General features: G+C 47.2%; 1 protein-coding gene across 2 annotated transcripts; it reads right to left on the bottom strand.

The window, feature by feature from the left end:
* Positions 1–1,581: 1,581 nt before the first annotated feature.
* On the bottom strand, positions 1,582–19,210 carry LOC132572180 (E3 ubiquitin-protein ligase TRIM7-like). 2 transcript variants are annotated; one of them, XM_060238989.1, is made up of 8 exons: positions 18,755–19,210; positions 18,400–18,564; positions 12,046–12,141; positions 11,116–11,343; positions 9,620–9,642; positions 7,181–7,299; positions 5,822–5,854; positions 1,582–2,630 (listed from the first exon to the last, which is right to left on the bottom strand). In XM_060238989.1, exons 1-8 carry the CDS (start codon positions 19,184–19,186, stop codon positions 2,113–2,115), a joined length of 1,614 nt encoding a protein of 537 aa, XP_060094972.1. In that variant the 5' UTR covers positions 19,187–19,210; the 3' UTR covers positions 1,582–2,112. The 2 variants fall into 2 exon arrangements, with proteins under 2 accessions (XP_060094972.1, XP_060094971.1); XM_060238988.1 differs by lacking the exon at positions 5,822–5,854.
* Between the last annotated feature and the right edge of the window lie 2,855 nt (positions 19,211–22,065).

The following is a 22,065-nucleotide window of genomic DNA, read 5'->3' as shown; positions in this document are numbered from 1 at the left end:
GGGGTGTTAGAAGCACCAGATGCTATGCTGGACATCTGGTGCCTCTACCTCAACACACACCCGATACCCATGGATCAATTCTATGGGGGCTGGTCTCTGTGGGGTACAATGGAGTGCCCAGCGGACAATTCCCTTCCCACCCCCTGCTTTCTGATAACCCTGAAGCAGGGGGCCTCCAAACCAATGTTCCCTCTAAGCTGCAGTCTTGTGAGCAAAAATTCTACTTTGTGAGCTACTGGCATTAAAGTCAGGAGCTACTGCATAATTCACTGGGGTCATCCTTCCTGCGTGAAGACCAAAATGTGTGAGCCGGAGGCTAAAAATCTGTGACATCTGTTTAAATCCCTCCATTAACTTCTTGTCTGTTCCTAGATCCTGCAGAAACAGCTCAATTCTGCCCTTCAAAGCCCTCCATCGCCTCCCTCCTCTTTCCCACAGATACAGCCCCGGCCCCGACCTTCAGTTTCACCACACTCTGCCTCCCGAGGCCTCCTGCGCCCTCAAACAAGTACTCCCTTCCTGCCTCTTACACCTGGAACTGCCTCCCAAGACGGCCTGCATGATATCGCCTCTCACTTCCCTCCCTAAAGGTCCCTTTTCTTTGAACCCTTGGGCAGAACTTCTTAGTTCCATATCCCTAGAATTTATGTACATTCTTCCCATTTCTCCCTGCTGGCACCTTCCGCTCCTACTTTATGGCAAATATGGCATTGAAAGTTCATCGGGGCGGAGACCTGTTTTTCTGTACTTTGCAGTGTCAATTCCACAGACAGTGCTTCACAAATAAATTTATAATAATGTGAGGGCCCATGTGTCTGTCCATCTGTCTTTGGCAGGCATAACGCACCAGAAAATAAGGATTGGAGGATCGAAATCCCTAGAGCAAAAATGAAGGGGATCCAAATATCCTGGCCCAGATTAGGTCTAGAAATGTGTAGATGACACATTAATATGACAGTCAGAGCTGAGAACCGGTGTGTTGCCGTGTACAGTGTGGTAGAGTTGAACTGATGAGGCCTGGGTTCAAATTTCTGCTCACATATAAGATTGCAAGCCTTGGGGGGAGGGGGGACCGGGCTGAAGAGCTCCCAGAATTAAAAGTGATCTCCAAACAACATAATCATTTCCCTTGGAGAGAATGGTCCCTTCAGAGGATGGACTCTGTGCCACTGTGCCCTCCCCCCTCTGGTCCCGCCCCTCCCCAGACCCCAGCCTCCCCAGCTTTGCACCCAAACTCTCCAGGACGAAGCCCACTCGCTCTTGGCCTGACTTCTCTCACTGGGTCACGGTGAGGATAAACCAGGGTGCCCCGTTCCTTGGAGACACAAAGGAGAGTGAGATGGCTGTGTGGATTAATAATGGTTTGAAAAGAGACACAAAAACAACCAGAAGAGTAACCTTAACGCAAGCATAGCTCAGCAGGACCCTGGTTACGTAAATCCACCTCCTGATTTTTCTCTCCCACTCCAAAGTTGCAGATGGATCGAGTCAGTAAATGACGGCACCCTCTGGGGCTTGTCTGGGAGTTATGAAATGGCTTGCCATCCCCACCCCCTTTTTTAAAAAATCAAGCAGCAGAGATTTCAACACAACATAACTTCATAAAAAGCATAACATCTTCTCAGTCTCTGGTACAACTGAAAAACAAATGCTGTGAACGCAGGAACCTGGATAGCGACAAGACCTTCAGTGTCTGTCAGAAAGTGTAGGCTGAACACTGGGAAATCCTAGCAGATGGTGTCCAGTAAAGAAAAGAGGAAGTCCAGAATAATAATAGAAACATGCGGGACCTCTTCTTCCTCTGCAGTGGTTCCTCTCATCCTTGAGGAGAATGGAGGCTGGAGAGGGTCCTGATGGTCTGTTTGGAGCTCTCCTGTAGTACAAGCCTGTTATCCTTTACAATGTGAAAGGGGTTACTGTTGCTTTAAGGAATAAGATACAAAGGAGGAGAAAGGAATGTTGGGAAATGGAGGGGGGGGGGGAGAAATGTCTCCACTTTACTGCAGTCTGTTTTGGTGACTGGAGACAAGAGAGGCCTCTACAGGACTCAAAAAAGGGGCACTCTTGAGAAATACTATTTTCTTCTTGATGGTCCTGGTTGAAGAAAAGGTCTTAGGAAGAGATTCTGAGGTGGCCTTTTCCATACACCCAAAAGTGGGGCAGGAGGGTCTCTCCATGGAAGGAGGCTCCAGAGAACTCGTAGAGAAGGGCTGCTCGGTCAGCATCAAAAAAGGCCACTCGCCCCCCAGCATAGTTCAGGCACACTCGGATCCTCTTCAGCTCCCCAGTCACAGTCAGGGGAGGGTAATGTCCTTTTATACAAACCCTGTGCATCCCTGCCCACTTCCCCACAGCCCAGATCCCTTCCTCAGGAGTAAAAGGGAGGTCTCCCTTCCTCCTCACAGACTTTCTGGCCACCCCCACAGCCCATCTTTCCTCACTTCCCACAAGGATTTCCCAGAAATGGCAGCCTCCTGTGAATCCCTCACAGCCCAGCACAGCACTATAGTTCTCAAATCTCTCCGGACTGGTGGGCAGAGCTTGAGGTTTTTCTCCTTGTCTCACGGTTTTCTGACCCTCAGACAGGATGAGTTGTAAATGGGCCGTGTCTGGATCCAGAGTCACATTTGCTGTTGGGGGAAGATGAGGAGAGAAGAAGAGAAATGGCATCAGTTGGGGGATTTCACCCTTTGGCCTGTTCGGCTTCCTCCTCCTGCCGGTCATGGCCTCCTCCCACTTCTGCCACCCTCTCCTTGGTCAACAGGATCTCCTGCTTCTTCCTGTCCTTTTAAAAGGCAGAGCAATCTTCCTGTCCACTTCAAGAGAAGGCAGACAAAGTACACAATAAGCACCCACAGGAACACAATCTATTTCCTCCCATATCCTATGCCAAGCAAAGAACTGTGAGGGAGAGAAAAAGAACAACAGCTATTTGGTTGGAAATCAGACACAGGAACAGAAGATGTGACTCATTACCATGAGTCTTCCTTCTCTGTGGGCCTGGGGTGGAGAAGTTTCTGGGGGAAGCTCCTCCATGACAGCCAGGATAGTCCCTGAACTTTGCAATTCCTAGAGAGGAGGGGCTTCGCTCCCAGGCCCCAGTCTGGTCCTGAAGCAGTAGAACTCCCTCTCTAAAAGCGTCCCAAACCGCCAAACAAGCCACCCCAGAGAACAGAGAGAAGAATTCTGAGAGAGGCCCACTAGTTCACAAAAGAACCAAAATTGAAGTAATAAAGCCCATTAGGGTCATATCAGTATACCCACTCTGACTCAAGTGCCTTCTGAGAAAAAGTATTCTCCCCTTGGCAATCTCTGCACCTACCCCTTAGCCAACAAAAAGCTGGCTCCTTTCCTACTTGCAAGTAGGCACCTGGGAGGGGGGGAAGCGAGACCGTTCACACCTCCTAGGTGACAGCCAGCAAAACCTGCAGGAGCTCCTAGGTACTGCTCCAGAAAGAGAGGAGAAGAAGAGCATAAGAGAAGCCATGATAGATCAGGCCAAAGGCCCATCCAGTCCAACAATCTGTGTCACACAGTGGCCAAAAAAGCCAGGCGCCATCAGGAGGTCCATCAGTGGGGCCAGGACACTAGAAGCCCTCCCACTATTGCCCCTCCCAAGTACCAAGACTACAGAGCATCACTGCCCCAGACAGAGTGTTCCATCTATACCTTGTGGCTAATAACCACTTATGGACCTCTGTTCCATATGTTTATCCAATCCCCTCTTAAAGCTGGCTTTGCTTGTATCCACCACCACCTCCTATGGCCGTGAATTCCATGTGTTAATCATCCTTTGGGTGAAAAACTACTTCCTTTTATCCGTCAGCAAGGAGGGCTGACCAGGAAAGGAAATAAAATAAAGGGGGGGAGGGCTCTTTGAAATTACAGTGCTTGAGAGAGCCAGTCTGGGTAGTGGTTAAGTGCGTGGACTCTTAACTGGGAGAGCTGGGTTTGATTCCCCACTCCTCCACTTGCAGCTGCTGGAAAAGCCTTGGGTCGGCCATAGCTCTCTCAGAGCTGTCCTTGAAAGGGCAGCTTCTGGGAGATCTCTCTCAGCCCCACCCACCTCACAAGGTGCCTGTTGTTGGGTGGGGGGAAGGTAAAGGAGATTATGAGCCACTTTGAGATTCAGCCTGGATTGCAGTGTTTAAATTCTGGCTCAAAATTCATTTTAGAACAGATCCCAACAGCCTTCTTGATTGTATGAAAAGAGACCCATATATTTCGTCCTGGACAGCACTGCTTCTGTCTAAACTCAATCAATTGGGGTTAGAGGTAGATGATTTTTCTACCTCTGAAGAGTCATATATCTTCAGATGTATTAAACTGAGACTGTGGGAATTGGAGGAAACGAAATTACGGCCAACTCTCCCTTATACTTGCTCTCCAGCTTCCTTAGGTCTTTATGCTTTTTGTGGCAAAATGCCCAATTATCTATCAGACCTAACCACTCCAAGTCATCGCAGGGCATTTATGTTGGCCAGACTAAACGCGTTTCCCTCCAAAGTTTTACAAGGGAGATATCAGCGAGTCCCTTTAGCCGACAGACTTTGCGCCTGTGGAGCGAATACCCCTGACTCAATCCAGCATATATTGCTTGATTGTTCTTTTTACCATAACCTCCGTAAAGATTTATTTGGCAAGCTTTCTTTTTCTCCAGATTTGTCTATTCTGCCACCCTGTTATTATTTATTGAGTGATACTGAGGGGGTGGTTAGTGAGGCTGTGGCAAAATTTCTGGCTGACATCCTTAAATTTAATTCTGACCATGTTTGAATGTATCTGTAAGCTCGGTTTTATTTTGATTTTATCTCCAATGTTTAAATTTTTATATTCTGTGTATTTTTATCTGAATCTATTATGCCATTAAAGGTTTGGTATGGTATGATTCAGAGTGAAGGGCAGGATATAAATCCAATATCTTCTTCATATCATTATATTATATTATACATATCATTATACTTGTATATTTTCACAACAGAAATGTCTAGAGATTTACTTTTGAACAAAGCTGGGAATTCAGAAAACCAGGTACACATTTGGTAAGACATCACATCGAGATCATGATATAACAGATCCTGGAAACTATTTTTTTAAAAAAATAAAAATCCCCCCAGAGGTCAGGTGAGGAAATGCTCACCACAGGACAAGGTCAGGGGAATAGTGGCCACAGAGGTTGAGAAACTCTGAATTCTCCCACTCATACAGCAGCCAACCACACTTCGCTGCAATCCTTCCCAAAACTTCAGTGGAAATGAGGTTTCAGAAAGCTGGGAAAGTCCAAGAGATGCACAAATGCAGTGGGGAAGCAGGGAAAAAACCTGCTACACAAGAATGTTGAACATGGGGCAGGTAATCCCTGTGGAGGTGGCCAGGATCAAATTAGAACTGACAGAAATATCTTTGGTACTTAATTCATGTCCCCTTTCTGCTTCTATTAACACTGCTCCAAAAACTAATGTCTGTTGTATCCTCAGCGGCAATTTTAAAAGAACTGCTATATTACCACTTGGAATCTCTTCTGGACTGCAGTTACCAACACAGAGTTATTGACCTTCAGGCATGATCTTCCCTGGGCTGGAAAAATGGATGCCTCAACAGCCACCTTTGGCAGAAGAATATTGAGACTTTTCTTATGCAACTCAGCCAAGCCACAGACGTCTTTCAGCATCAAGAATTGTTTCCTTGCCTCACATATATTTTGCAGAGCCACGAAGACACTATCCTGATGCTTGCAAACACCAAGCAGAAGAACACAAAACTTGTACAGTGAAGCTTTTTAGTTCAGAAATAATTCATTAGTGTATGGAGAAAAACGTACCTTTCTGCAGGTGAAGTCCAGAATCCAGAGTGTCTGAGGAAGCAAAGGAACAGAAAGTGAGACCCTTGTGCTTATTACAAATCTTAGGACAAAAATATCAGTTAATAATACTGTCTATTTTCTCTTGGGGAGGGTAAGAAGAATGGTATAGCCCCATCTTGTCAGATCTCAGAAGCTAAGCTGGGTCGGTACTTGGATGGGTGACCAAAGAAGACTTTGCAGGGGGGGAGGGGAGGACAGCAAACCATCTCTGTTTCTCACTCGGTTTGAAAACCTCTGGCTGGGGTCGCCATAAGTCCCTTGTGACTTCATGGTACATAGTTACGTATTTCTTCCGAGTTACAGCTGAAAGGTTAAGCAGAAGCTATTTCTGGGGGGGAATCTGGGTGCTAATATTCAAATTCATTTTCACAGATCACTTTGCTTTAATTAAGATCCACCTCACAGAAAGTGTGGCACAGTAAGGATCCAATCCAGGTAAATTGAGGATGATTCGAAACAGAGTTTCCATCGCGCCTTCTAAAATCACTGATTTCAATGGTATTAGAAGGGTGTAACTACAACAGCACCGTGGTCCCTTTGAGACCTTTCTGTGGGCACAGCTAGGACATATTCAAACGAACACAGACAATTAAAGGGAACAGTTTTGATAAGTCTCATTTGGCCACAGGCACACTGCAAAGAGAAAGGGAAAAAGAATAATAATAAGAAGAAGAAGATATTGGATTTATATCCCGCCCTCCACTCCGAAGAGTCTCAGAGCGGCTCACAATCTCCTTTAGCTTCCTCCCCCACAACAGACACCTGTGAGGCGGGTGGGGGTAAGAGGGCTCTCACAGCAGCTGCCCTTTCAAGGACAACCTCTGCCAGGGCTATGGCTGACCCAAGGCCATTCCAGCAGGTGCAAGTGGAGGAGTGGGGAATCAAACCTGGTTCTCCCAGATAAGAGTCCGCACACTTAACCACTACACCAAACTGGTTCTCCCTACACCAAACTGGCCTACACCAAAGGGGAGGGGGTGTCCCTGAAATGGAACTGGTGGGTGTCTTCATTAAATGCAGATGCCTGAAGGGCAGTTTCCTCCTGATCCCTATCATTTTAGGTGCTTGTTGGACCATTTTCCTCTCAATTTGCCCTTGCATGGTCACAGTAATGATTAGAGATCAGCAACATAGAAATCCATATAGTGCAATTTTGACCAGAAAACTTTACATGATGAACTAAAATGGCCTTCTGATGATACATACATTTCCCACGTTCCTGGGTCTGCTAATGTTAAAAGCAAGCTGGAGCAGACGAAAACACATCAGGCCCACTCTAATGTCCAGTCTGAAACACCTGCAGTGTTTCTTCATTACCTCTGAGTTGCTTCTTGATGGCCTCCAAAAGCGGATTTAAATCCAAGAAGTCCCAGATACGCCACTTCAGCGCAAGAGGAAAAGCCACTGGACTCTCAAACGGCTCCTTTTCTTCATACCTGAGGAAAATCCCACTAAGGTGACATCCATTCAGTTCAGAATCCCACCCTCCTCCACACACAAGTGGATTAGAAAAGCAGAGGAAGGAGCTGGTAAAAAGCAGAGAGACACAGACTGAGGCTGAAAGCACAGAAAGATGAGGGGCTATTTGAAAAGGACTGTTCACCTCACTGTACCTCCTGCTTTCTTATGAATTTGGCCTGTGTTCATAGAGCCACACAGTAGCCAAAGGGAATGTCTACCACAAAATAAAAGACAGCTCTTTCGGACTCAAACTGACCCCCCCCCCTCCACGTCAACTGTTTTTGCACACTAAAATAGCACTAGGGAAATTATTGGCCCATTTTTGCTGCTCCTTGTGTAGTATTTTGTGCAGGTGGATCAGCGTAAACACGGAAATTCCCTGCCCCAGCATTGTCTCAGCATGAAAAAACAACTATGGGAAAAGGAGGCAGCAGCCCTTCCTCTCCCACAGTGGCATTTGAGACCTAAACAAGGCCTGCTTTCTTTTTTAACAGCCATTCCCTGCAGCCGCTGTGTGGCATTGTGGAGCCCAGGTCAAACTCTCCAAAAAAATCAAATGTCATGTTGGCCCTGAGAACAGCAACCCCACATCCCCTACTCCTCTCTGTCTGGCAAATGCCTAAGTGAAGAAAAAGAAAGCTGGTGAGAGTTCTGGAGTAGGACTGTAGGGCCCTAGTTAAATCCCACTCTCAGCCAGGGTGACGTCAGACCACTCTCTCTCACACAAAAAATGGGCTGTTGTGAGGAGAAAACGGAGGAGGGCAGAATCAGGTACATCACTTTGATGTTTTTTCCTCTCCCTCCTATAGTACGAGAACTGAGGGGTACCCAACAAAGTTGATGAGAATTCGCTGCAGGTTGAGGTAGTGATTGATGGCCACCAGAACAGAGAGCTTTCAAAGGGGATTAGACAGATTCATGGAGGGGCCCATTGATAAATAGCTGCTAGACTCGAGGACTGAAGGAAGCCCCCATATCCAGAGGCAGCAAACCTCTAAGCACAAGTGCTAGGGGGTGGAAGGGGAGCCCATAAGCCTCTGTGCTCAGTTTGACTGGCCCTCCAGGACAATTGGTTGGCCACTGCATGAAACAGGATGCTGGCCTAGACGGGCCACAGGTCTCATCCAGCAGGCTTTTCTTATGCTTTTAAGAGTGTGGCAGATACTTAAAGAAAGGAAACACATCATATGTTATCACTGTACTCAGATATGCCTGTACTATAAGAGTCCCATGGTGTAGAGTGGTAGCTGCATTACTGCAGTCGACCTCTGCTCACGACCTGAGTTTCATCCCGGTGGAAGCTGGGCTCAGGTAGCCGGCTCAAGGTTGACTCAGCCTTCCATCCTTCTGAGGTCAGTAAAATTAGTACCCAGCTTGCTGGGGGGAAAGTGCAGATGACTGGGGAAGGCAATGGCAAACCACCTTTTTTTTGTAGCAGGAACTCCTTTGCCTATTAGGCTACACCCCCCCCCCCTGATGTAGCCAATCCTCCAACAGCTTACAGGGCTCTTCTTACTAGGACTACTGTAAGCTCTTGGAGGATTGGCTACATCAGGGGTGTGTGGCCTAATACGAAAAGGAGTTCCTGCCAGAAAAAAAAAAGCCGAGCAGAATGTTTAGATGCCATATGATTCAGGAGCATTGGTAGAAATATGGCAGACAAGCCAACTTCTGATTCATGATGTGTAGTCTCACCCTATCCTCTTTGACACAACAGAGTGCACTAGTTTGGATTGGGCAGTCATCATCAAACTGGGTTGGGAGGACATCCAAGTGCCCCTGCACCCAGCCATGATGCCAACCAAGGCATTATTTGGGCCAAGTAAAGTTCGCCACCTGCCATTTTGTGGAATAAGCAAAGCTGAGGAGACCTGAACTTTGTGTTTTGTGAGGTGTTTTAGATAAATGTTGTTCTGGCAGCATTTGCCACCACAACACAAGGATCTTCACTGTGTGACTGAAGGTAAGCTGTAGCAGCCATTTTGTGAGTGGCACTATCTCCTGTGGCAGCACCCTCCACACCATGTCAGAATCTGAAAGGTGCTTGCAGCCTCAAAAAGATTGGGGACCATTGTTCTAGAGATGTAAAGCTAGGTACCAACCAAGGACCTCGCCCCCATTTCCTATGGATGAGGCTTTGGGCATATGCTGTTTGCCACTGACAGACAGATGGTGATCCATGCTCTTATTTACACCTGATTTGACCCTCAGCCATGATCCTGAAGGACGACATTCTCCACAGGATACCCAGTCCACTTCCAGCATTAAGAAGATTAATGTTAAAGGCCTACTTACTTCTGCAAGGTCCTTCTGGCACCCTAAAGAAAAAAGGCAGAGAGAGAGAGACCTCAGTGCTTGCTAAAAGACCATACCAGGAAGACCTCTCAAACTCTGGAAGATTCTCCATTCTATCCTTTCACTTGTGTCCAGCTAGCAGACTTCACTGATAGACTGGGGTAGATCTATGAGAGAAAATCTCTGTGAAATTAATAACAGCAGAAAAAGTAGAGCTAGGTGATCTGCTTTGACAACTCAACAGTGGCAACTTTCACAGACAGATTTTTCCTCACATGGAAGGCAGGAAGCTCACAGATTAGGGTGTGTTCCCTTTGTGGCCACCCACGGATGCAGAGGCATTTCCAGCAAATTTCCTAGCCTCAGCCCTGAGTCACTGTGATTTCTCTTCTTTTCATTGGAGGGCATTTTCTAGGCTTAAAAATAATACGTAGATTACACTAGCATCATAACAGCATACTGATACCCAGCTTTCATTTTTAAAAACAGTAAAGTCCTTATCATTGCAGAGATAAAACTGGAAATGTGCAGCCTGCATGTTCTTTAAAACAAATGCTAGGGATTAGTGCCACAGATTATACTGTCACAACACTATAGCAATCTAGCCACTGCCCTTCTCTTTAAAACCCAGAGGTAGAGGACGGAGGATGGTATCCACAGAAAAAGAAGAGAATGCCATTCACTCAGAGTGGTTTATAGTCTCCTTACCTTCCTCTCTCCACAACAGACTGAGAGAGCTCTGACAGAACTGCTTTTCTCTAAGAGAATTGCTCAGAAAACTGATTGACCCAAGGTCACCAAGCTGGCCGCATGTGGAGGAGTGGGGAATCAAACCTGGTTCTCCAGATTAGAGTCTGTTGCTCCAAGCACACAATATAGGATACATTTCCTGCTCCTCCTTTTAAAACTTGCTGTGAAAAACTTTGCATGTGACCCTCTTTCCTAGTTGGTTTTCTTGAAACAGCAACCCATGGACCTGGGTTTACTTGCATGGCGTTCCCCAGATTTCTGAGATGGAAGCTGAGCAGCCTCCGTTTATCTGGGAGGAGCAGAGGGCTCAGGGTGGGGGAAGAATGCATTTCCAGGGGCTGGACTTTCATAGGGACTCAGAGATTGTCCAGTCTGCCGCTTGCTGGAGATGTAAAGGAACAGAGAGGAAAGCGGCCTTTCTGCAGACCTGGAAACTCTCTAGCAGACAATGGAATATGGATTCCTTGAACGGAACATGGATTGTACCGTTATTAGCACTTGTATGGAATTGATTACGTATAGAAAGTGAATATATAAATACGTCGATTGTTGCAAAATAGTTATTAAAGCATTTCTGTTAAGTTCAAAGTTATTTTCTATTTAATTTAAATCTATTTGCTGTGATTCTCTATTGTTGTATATAACAGGGCTAGCTTGCTTTTCTGCTAAGTGAAGGAGGCACTTAGAAGATCTGGAGCCAGCATTCTCCCCAAGGTGACCCTGGGCTATTCCTGCCACCCTTCTACCTGCAGGAGACTGCTGGCTGGCTGTTGACACGTCTCCATTTCTCGGATGAGGCTTTCCAGAGAGGAGAGTTCCTCAGAGAGTCTGGCCAGGTGCTGGTCCCTCTTCCTTGCCACCTCCTTCTCCACCTCTTCCATCTGGGCCAGCAAAAGTTTCTCTTGTTCCTCCAGAAACTTCTGTAGTTGCCTAAACTTGATCAGCGCTTTCTGTCGCTCTCCTTTGGTTTGCCTCTGAGACAGAAAAAGAAGAATAACAGTGCCCACAGTGGGAAGACGGCTACAAAACATAAAAAGCAAAACTGTCATCAAAGGCCAAACTAGACATAAGTGCAGCTTATCCCGTTTCCCCTGCTATCCCTGGCCAGAGGGACAACATATGCAGCAGCAAAGAACAAAAACAGTTGACGAATCCTCGCACGTCCACCCCTCAGACACACACTGAGACGCTAAGGTTCCTATCATGTGAACTTGGTATAACACCCAATATTACAGAGATATAATAGGAAAGGTGTGCCTCTTCATATTCAGAAAAGCGCCTTCTAAGTGGTCTCTCATTCCCTCTTTGTTGGAAACAAATTCCATATAGGAGGAGGCTGCCTTCACGCTCAAGTATTCTGAATTGTCTTCCGTGTTTTCCCCCCTGTGTACATTTTCAGTGTCTGCTGAAGACAAAAGAGCTGAACGAGCGTCTTGAGTCTCCACACACAGGAACACTAGGATTATTTTCACATGTAGCTTTTGCACTGGTACAGTAAACTAAAGTTCTCGTCACAGAGATCTGAGAGGAAAGGTGCTCCTCTTAACATTCACAAAATGTAATTTCTAAGGGGTCTCTCATTAACTGTCCTGTGGGAAACCAAGCCATTCCCAATAGCGAGAGGCTTCCTTCTCACATGACTTTTCTGCATTTGGGACTGCAATACTGATACTTACGAGCAGGTCTTGGCTTTCCTTCACTATATCGGCTTTGTATGCCAGGATTTTGTTTCTCTCCTTCAGCAGAATCTCCACACAATTGCAGAACTGATCCTAGGAGGGGAAATGGTTCCAAAATTCAGTTTTGTTTCTTTTCAAAAGTTTAGGATACTCTACATAAAAAAGCCCTGTGGTGAAGCCAAATCCAGGTCTCACATTGGCTATGGTGTGCACTCCATCAACCTTCAGCCCGTCAACCCCTACTCAAAGTCTGTTGCGTTCCAGACTGAGGACTGAGGCACTGCTTCGCAGAGGAGAGAAAGAAAGCCTTTGCTCGATTGATTGGCTGAGGGAGGGAAAGGGAGGAAAACAGCCACAGCTGAGGACTCCTTCCCCTCCTCCTCTGGGGAACCAAACAGCCAGAGAGACATAGACAAAAAAAACCCCAATCCCTTTTATTCTAGGTCTACAGAGAGAGGGGGGGGAAGAGAGCAAAAAAGAGAGACAGAGAATACAGACTCCTGTGTTTAAGACTGAGCCACTGCAGAAGCTGTCTTTGCTTTCCCTTCAGTGCCTGCTGTTGGAGATAATTAGTGTGACAAAGCAGGGCAGGTGAATTTGAGATACCTGGATGGAAGACCAAGAGAAAAACTTAACGGATGGGGAAGTAGGCAAAGCCACCTGGGTCTTCCTGGTGAGCGTGTAAAAGGAAGAGAAGCAAGCACAGGTCCCTCTGATTGTTTGGAGGAAAACTCCACCCCCTAGGCCGCTCTGCTTTCATTTTCATGTTAGTCTAAAGAAGTTGGTTGAAATACAAAAGATGGTTACATTCTTCAATGAGTAAATTACCCTAGTGAGATCACAAAAGTATGTGCTTGTGAACAAAGTTATTCTGCCTGCTTTGTGAGTGTGTGTGTGTGTTCACTTTCATTTAGTGGAAGTACTGCCAGCTGCTAGGGGATGAGGAAATTAAGACTGTATTTAGGGGAACTACACTGCTGCATTTTTTATTTATTTTGGGGAGGGGAATGGAAAGTCTCCTGGCTCCACCCCTGAAGTCCCCAGATGTTTTCTGAGTTGAACCTGGAAACCCAACAACAAAGTTTGGTTCTGTTAGTAAAAGGCAGGGAGAGGAGGCCTGTTTTGGCCTTTGAGGGAGAACTCATTGGGGCCAGTCCTGACTAAGGTTGCTAGCTCCAAGCTGGGAAATTCCTGGAGATTTTGTGGAAGCCAGACTTTGGGGGACGGAGAGGCCCCAGTCCACCCACCAAAGCAGTTATATTCTCCAGGGGGAAAGAGATCTGATGTCTTGAGTTCAGTTGTGATAGGAGACCTTCGGCCTCCATCTAGAGGTTTCCTACCCTCTGTGTTACCTGATGCCATCAAGCTGGCATGACTTAACTCAGGAATGTCCAGCCCTTTGGCTTCCTTGGGCCACAATGGAAGAAGAAGAATTGTCTTGGGCTGCACATAAAATACACAAATACTAATGACAGCTGATGATGAGCCAAAAAAGGTCCGTGCATAATTTTTGTGATATCCGCCACCGGATATAAACTGAAAAGCTCTTGCGTAATAATCCTAATCATGCGCTGCCCCATTCGAAGGGTTTTTTAAAATCATCAAGCAGGTCCCGAGTTTGTGATCACCGATATAGAAAATATATATATCTAGGTAATAAAACTTCATTTAAAAAAAAATTATAAAAGAAAAGAGGGCAACGTAAAACTAGTGGCCCAAACCAGGCCATTGTAGGAAGGGGGGGGGGGGATCAATAAAGAAAATCATCCCACCCCTCCCAGAAACATAGGGGCTTAATACCCTTTCTGCTTCCAAGTTCTGCTGCAAATGGCCCAGGGCTGAAAGCAGGAACCATGCCTTTAAATGTCCTTTGCTTTCCAGAGAAAATAGGGGTTTGGGGGTTTCCTTTGCCTCATCCAAAATTCTGTAGCTGCATGCTTCTCTCGGCACTGCGTTTGTTTCCTTCAGATAGGTGAGGGCGGGCTCCTTACACAAAGTATCAGTGGGTACTTTGGTTAGCAGGAGGAAAGGGAGGAGCACACTGCCCAATTGAAGGTAAGGCAATGACTAAGGCTGCAGTTTTCTCTGGCAGTTCTTTGTTTACATGCACAAAAGGGTGTTATTGCAATAGTGGCTGTTGTCATGCCAGAGTGGAATTCTGCATGAGCAGTGGTGTACACACTTTGTTGTTGTACAAACCCATCAGTCTCCTCCTAACTCTTTTTCTTTCTTTTCTTTGTTCCTCTCTCCTCTTTTTCAAGAGCTACTTCCCAATCCAAATCTTTCCTATTCAGGGGTCATTTTGTAGAAAAAGAGGTGCTGGAACTCATTAGCACAACTCATTTGTATAACTCATTTGCATATGCCACAAACTCCTGACATCACTGGAAGGTGCACTAAATTATATCAGCTCAGCATCTACCTTAAAATGCTTATTGAATTAGAGTTGTCATAATAAAACCTTACTCCCATCATACTTTTAAAATTACTTTCTCCTATGTAGCCCCCATGCATGATGAAGAGTTCCATCTGTCTGCTTTAGGGACGGTGGCTCAGTGGTAGCGCATCTGCTTGGGAAGCAGAAGGTCCCAGGTTCAATCCCTGGCATCTCCAAAAAAGGGTCCAGGCAAATAGGTGTGAAAAACCTCAGCTTGAGACTCTGGAGAGCCGCTGCCAGTCTGAGAAGACAATACTGACTTTGATGGACCAAAGGTCTGATTCAGTATAAGGCAGCTTCATATGTTCATATTTGTTCAAGGTGTGAGGCAGTCTGTGAGGGACTCGGGCTCCGCTCCTCCTTCTTCCTGATTTGTCATCCTCCCTGCAGCCTGTCTCAGCTCAATATAATCAAGAATTCAGTCTGCTTAGAATCGACAGGTGATACAAATGAAGGGCTGGGGGAACTGAGGCTGCAGAGGGGGCCTATAAAAACTGCTAGGTGGCCAGGCCCCTTGGTTGCTACAGGGTTGGGTGGAAGAGACGTTTGTTTTGCTCTGCTCCCAAACCATGCCTCTAAATTTCTGACAGAGGGGGAAGGGAAATCATTGTTTCCTCTCCGTGCCCTCCTTCAGAAGCTTGGAACAGAAGAGGGGGAAGGGAGTAAGCAGATTTTTTTTCTTTTTCACACCAGCCCCTGCTTCCCAACTGAAGCTGGCTTTCTGCTGACATACACAGGCCTGCTTGTAAAGCCATCCCAAGTGCAGAAGACTCACTGTCAGGAGCAAAAAAAAAAAAAGGGGGGGGGGAAGTCATTGATTTGTTTTTAAAGCAAGAGTCCTGTTTTTTCTACACGCTTTTTTTTAAACCTCTCTCTCCAAAGACTGGGGGGGGGGGCTGTTTCTGTGTGTCTCTTTTCCAGTCACAGTCACAGTTACAGAGAAGGGTAAGGGGATTCTGGAACTCCCACAGTAAAGAGAAGGAGGGAGAATGCAACAGAATCCACCCAAGGCAGTGGAGCCATCTCCATTTTGAGGACAGCAAGCCCAGCTCCACCACACACACCCCACCTCCAACGTTCACAGAGGGGGCCAGCAGCCCTCCGACAGGGAAAACTCCCACCCCACCCCACAAGCCCGTCCAGGAGCTTGGGAGGCTGGCTATGCTACTTCCCAACTTCCCGGAGAGCCAGTTTGGTGTAGTGGTTAAGTATTATCTGGGAGAACGGGGTTTGATTCCCCACTCCTCCACTTGCACCTGCTAGCATGGTCTTGGGTCAGCCATAGCTCTGGCAGAGGTTGTCCTTGAAAGGGCAGCTGCTGTGAGAGCCCTCTCCAGCCCCACCCACCTCACAGGGTGTCTGTTGTGGGGGAGGAAGGTAAAGGAGATTGTGAGCCGCTCTGAGACTCTTCGGAGTGGAGGGCGGGATATAAATCCAATATCTTCCATCTTCTTCCAACTTTCCCAGAGAGGGGCCCACAGCCACCCCTGATACCTCCAGAGCACAGCTGAGAGCTCTTTGTCCTGGGTGGAAGATCCAGAGGAACCTCAGCAGGAAGAAAGAAGAGCTGGAGAGCACCCAGGAGCAAGGGAAGAGCATTCACACACATGTACTCTGAGTCAGCTTTAGTGCCCTCTCTGGTGGTGGTGGGGGGGGAAGCAAGCAGGAGGAAAAACCAGATGTAGCCTCAGTTCCAGGATCTGCCACCACTGCAGCACACAGTTCCAGGTGCTGTTTTAAGAGAGTTTATGTCATTTGTGCTGGGGCCGCATTCAAAGTCATCCTGGGCCACAGGTTGGACAAGCTTGACTTAACTAGTTCTGGCCACTATGATGTGGCAGTCAGCGTTTCAGAGCAGGGTCTGCCAGACCCAGGTTTCTACTGTGGAAGCTGACTGGGTGATTTTGGACCACCCACATACTTTCAGCCTAACCTACCTCACAGGGTTGTTGAGCTGATCAAAGGGGAAGAGGAGAATGATGTAAGCTGCTTTGGTTCTTCCCACTGCAGAGAAAGACTGTCCTTTTCCTAGGCAGAGACTGCAAGGAGGGGGAAGAGATGGAAAGGTGAAATCAGAAGAGCAGATAAAGGTAGGTTGATGGTTGGCTGGGAAGGACAGAGGGCTGATAACTCCAGGTTGGGAAATTTCTGAAGATCTGAGGGATGAAACCTGGAGTGGGTGGAATTTGTGGAGGAGTGGGAACTCAGACGTACCATGCCATAGACTCCATCCTCCAAACCAGGTATTTCCTCCTGGGGAACATTTTTTGTCAATCTCCAGGTGAGACCTGGAGATCCCTCAGAATTACAACTGTTCTCGATTCCAATGGAGGAGGAAGGTAAAGGAGATTGTGAGCCATTCTGAGACTCTTTGGAGTGGAGGGCGGGATATAAATCCAATATCTTTTTCTTCTTCTTCTTCTTCAATGGAGAAAATAGTACACTCTGCTGAGGTCACCCCCCCCCCCCACACACACACAACAGCCAGCATGATGTGGCAGTTGACACTTCAGAGAAGGGTCTATCAGACCCTGATTCTTGCTGTGGAAGCTGACTGGGCGATTTTGGACTAATCGCATATTTTTAGTCTAACCTGCCTCACAGGGTTGTTGTGCAGATCAAAAGGGGAAGAGGAGAAGGATGCAAGCTGCTTTGGTTCTCCCCACCACAGAGAAAGACTGTATTTTTCCTAGGTAGAGGCTGCAGAGAGGGATGAGGAGATGGAAAGCAATCTACCTCCTTCTCTTTTGCCCCCATTCCTTCTTTCTCAAGCGACCTCCTTCTCTGCTAACTATCCCACATTTTCTCCATTTCCCTTCCCATCAGTTGTCTTCTCAACATACCTTGACTCCCTCTGTCTTTCCCTTCCCAGACCCCACATGACACTCATCCACAGCAAATTTCTAGCACCCATTGTATTTTCCTCAAAATGGGATTAATTACTAATAAAACTTAATAAAGAAAACTGCCATCAAAGACCAATCTAGACATACATGCAGGATGTCCTATGTCCAATGCTAACCCTGTGTCCCATGCTAACCCTGGCCAGAGGGATAACAGCAACTCCACTGAAGCATTTTTTAATTAATGGAAGAAGATAGTGTAAAGGGGAAAAAAACCAGTTAAAACCTCCTACTGGAAAAAGTGCAGAAAAGGGCAACTAGAATGATTAAAGGGTTGGAACACTTTCCCTATGAAGAAAAGTTAAAACGCTTGGGGCTCTTTAGCTTAGAGAAACGTCGACTGCGGGGAGACATGATAGAGGTTTACAAGATTATGCATGGGATGGAGAAGGTAGAGAAATTAGTACCTTTCTCACAATACAAGAACTCATGGGCATTTGATGAAATTGCTGAGCAGACAGGTTAAAACGGATAAAAGGAAGTCCTTCTTCACCCAAAGGGTGATTAACATGTGGAATTCACTGCCACAGGAGGTGGTGGCGGCTACAAGCATAGACAGTTTCAAGATGGGGTTAGATAAAAATATGGAGCAGAGGTCCATCAGTGGCTGTTAGCCACAGTGTGTTTATATCTGTGTGTGTGTGTATGTATGTGTGTGTATATATATATATATATATATATATATATATATATATATATATATATATATATATATATATAATTTTTTTGGCCACTGTGTGACACAGAGTGTTGGACTGGATGGGCCATTGGCCTGATCCAACATGCCTTCTCTGATGTTCTTATGAAATGTTGCTGCCCCCTTGTGGCTTGGCAGACCAATGGGATGACCAGACAGCGTCACCCTCTTAGCAAAGACAAATCTTCTTGCTCCTGTTCTGGATCCAAAGCCCAAGAGTAGCTCTATGAAAAAGTTTTGTAGGACACCCAGGAGTTCAGCTGGGGAGGATCCAAACACTTCCCCCACCATGATCCATCTGGTAGTCTTCCTACCTTGTACTCTTGGGCAGCCTCCTCCGCAGGAACGATGTCGTGATATTGGTGTTCCTGAAACTGCTCACAGACCACGCAGATGGGGGCTTCATGGTCCTTGCAGAAGAGCTTCAGCAGCTTCTGGTGCTTCTGGCAAACTCTTGCCGTTCTAGCTGCCACGACTCTCTGCTGCCCAAAACCAAAAGAACTGCATTTGTCTTATTTACCACCCCATATCTCTGAACTCTGTCACAGTTTGCAAATGCGCTAAATCCTCAGCTGAGGGCTCCCCCCTCCCACCAAAGGAGGCAGTGGCTTAGCTCATTATCCAGGGAAAGCCGGAATTCCGCATTGAAGATGCACCGAGATTTCTTACCTCCTTCTCTCCAGCAGCCTCCTTCTCCAAGGGAGTCACCTGGTGACCTCGGTGCTTCTGGGATTTGCTGCACACCACGCAGAGGGAGGCTTCGTCCTCCCCGCAGAAAAACTTCAGGGGCTCCCGGTGCTTCTCGCAGACGCCCCCTTCTCCTTCTCCCCCCTTCGCTGCCGAAGGGCTGCCTTTCTTGAGCATTGCCACAAGCGTGGCCAGCTTCTGGTTGCGGCAGAGGCTGTTGGGCTGAGCCCTTCCTCTGCACTGGGGGCAAAAAAGCTCGGCGGCCCCCGACCGCTCCCCCCAGCTCTGGGTCAGGCAGGCTCGGCAGAAGTTGTGGCCGCACTGGGCGATGGTCACCGGGTCCCTGAAGAAGTCCAGGCAGATGGAGCAAGAGGCTTCCTCGCAGAGCTCCTGCACAGCACCTTCAGCCGCCATGGCTGCCTTGGCCGGGGGGAGAGAGAGAGAAGAACAGAATCGGTTTCGGTTCTTCCCGTGTTTCCCAAAGCAGCGAGGAGGGCGTTTCCCTGCGTGCGAAAGACTCTGCAGCCGGCACCCAATCAGCGACCAGCCGAGCAAAGCCCGCCAAGAAAGAGGCGCTGGGAAAAGTACAAAGCAGTAGACGGGGGGGGGGGGGGGGGGGGGATCTTTAAGACCAACTACATTTTGTTCCGAATGTAAGCTTTCGTATGCTCTAAGCAGACTTCGTCATTCCAAAACTGGAATGGCAAGCCATCTTTAAATATAGAGAAAGTAGACAGAAAGAACGCCGCCTTTGCACTTCTTTGGACTAGGCGCCTCGGAGGGAAGGGAGGGAGGCTGAGGGGTCTGGCAGAGGAGACATCCCGGTGTCTGGGGAGATGTTAGAGGTCCCCGGGAAGTAGGGGTGAAAGGAGCCGGTCAGGCTGCTGAGTATCTCAATATCTTCCGGTCTCAACCTTTCTTATCTTAACCTTCCAACAATGCTCTTGCCAAAGAACTTGGATCCCAGCAACAAAAAGTGCACGTTTTCTGAGAAGGACATCTGCATGTTTACAGGCATTCTGTTATTAGCATTTATGATAAGTTTTAGGACACACAAATGGCAGTAGTGCTGTTTCATTGCTACAGTTTTAGAACAGAAACAAAAAATAATTATTATTCTAATAGCCCTTGAAAACTTCTGTTTCTGAAACCCCCTAGTTCTCCATTTCCCTGGAGGTACAAGACCCAGAACTCAGATGAACAGCCCCTCAGGGAGGAGTCCAGCAGAGTGAGTCATCTCCTCTTGTCCTGCTAACATTTATTCGGTTTGTTTCTTAACACAGGCCAAGAAAGGACCAGGCCCTATCCAGCTTTTGAGGCGCTTAGCAGCAATGTTCCCTCTAACTTGCAGTCTTGTGAGCAAAAATTCTACTTTGCAAGCTACTGGCATTGAAGCTGTGAGCTACTGACATGAAAGTTGTGAGCTATTGCATAAATTAGTGTGCTCTGGGGTCATCCTTCCTGAGCTAAGAGAAAAATGTGTGAGCTGAAGGCTAAAAATCTGTGAGCTAGCTCGCGCTAACTCAGCTTAGAAGGAACACAGCTCAGCAGTAGTTTTTTAAAAAATGCTGATGTGCCATTATGTTGATCTGCTGTGGCAATGACTAACTTCTTTTTGAGTAAGTCTCTGATAGTTTTCATTGCAGACATATAACGGAAGCTGTACTGACTGCACATTGTTCATAACTGGGGGGGGAAGGACTAAAGTTTTTTTTTTAATGAATTCTGGACATTAAAACATTGCAGTGTTATTTTAATACATAAAACTATTTTGATCTAGGTGTTAGCAATTTTTTTTAAACTCCTCCAGTAGTGGGGTGGGGGGGCGTGGCACAGAGTGGTAAGCTGCAGTCCTGCAGTTCAAGCTCTCTGCTCACGACCTGAGTTTAATCCCAGCGAAAGCTGGTTCAGGTAGCCGGCTCGAGATTGACTCAGCCTTCCATCCTTCCGGGGTCGACAAAATGAGTACTCAGCTTGCTGGGGGGGGGGGGGGAGTGTAGATGACTGGGGAAGGCAATGGCAAACATTGTAAAAAGTACAATGTAAAAAGTCTGCCAAGAAAATGTGAAAGCGGCATCACCCCAGAGTCAGAGACTGGTGCTTGCTTGCACAGGGGACTGCCTTTACTTTTTTTAGTGGGGGGAGGGCCATGACCTGGACAGCCCAGGCTATCTCCATCCCATCATATCTCAGAAGCTACACGATCTGGCTCTTAGATGGGAGACCACCAAGGAAGTCCAGTGTTGCTACAGAGAGGCAGGCAATGGCAAGCCACCTCTATACATCCCTTGCCTGACAACTCTGTGCAGTTGCCATCAGCGATGACCTGAAAACAAAAAAAGAAAGAAGTGTGGGAGGAAACGGCCTCCTTGGAGCATCAAGGCAAGCACGGCTTTTTTTGTAGCAGGAGCTCCTTTGCACATTAGGCCAAACTCCCCTGATGTCGCCAAAACTTCAAGAGCTTACAGTAGGCCCTATAAGCTCTTGGAGGACTGGATACATCGTGGAGGTGTGGCCTAATATGCAAAGGAGCTCCTGCTACAAAAGAAGCCCTGAAGGCAAAGAATTTGCTCATGTGCAGAAATTCAATTAATAATAAATGAGGCCAGCACAGAGGCCTCGTTTCCTCCTCCCTTCGTTCCCTGACATCACCCACAACGATCTGTGTAGAATGAGCATGAGGCCTTGGCTTCATCTTTGCCTCTTTTCTCTCCTTTGCTTTCCATTTTCAGGCTCTTGCCAAATCATGAGGTTCCTTCCTTGACAACATTAAGCAAAAATGCACTTCCTCTCTGCCCAAAGTTTCGTTGCTGCTCTGGTCACCTCTCCCCTTGCAGCCTTCTCCACTTTCCCTCTGATCTTCCAAACTAGGGTTACCAGGTTTGACTCAGAAAATACCTGGATACTGGAGCAAGGGTGGGACAAGCACCATTGAACTCCAAAGGGAATTCTGGCCATTACATTTTAGGGGATCATGCTCCTTTTAAATCCCTCCATTGGAAATAATGGAGGATGGGAGCACCTTCATTTGGGGCTCATAGAATTGGATCCCTGGTCCAATCTTTTTTAAACTTGGGGGGGGGGGTGTTAGAAGCACCAGATGCTATGCTGAACATTTGGTGCCTCTACCTCAACACACACCCGATACCCATGGATCAATTCTATGGGGGCTGGTCTCTGTGGGGTACAATGGAGTGCCCAGCGGACAATTCCCTTCCCACCCCGCTTTCTGATAACCCTGAAGCAGGGGGCCTCCAAACCAATGTTCCCTCTAAGCTGCAGTCTTGTGAGCA

This window comes from Heteronotia binoei, chromosome 5, assembly GCF_032191835.1.
Source record: "Heteronotia binoei isolate CCM8104 ecotype False Entrance Well chromosome 5, APGP_CSIRO_Hbin_v1, whole genome shotgun sequence".
Classification (NCBI taxonomy): domain Eukaryota; kingdom Metazoa; phylum Chordata; class Lepidosauria; order Squamata; family Gekkonidae; genus Heteronotia; species Heteronotia binoei.
Note: the sequence above shows the minus strand (reverse complement) of the source record. Positions and strands in the feature narration are given on the sequence as shown.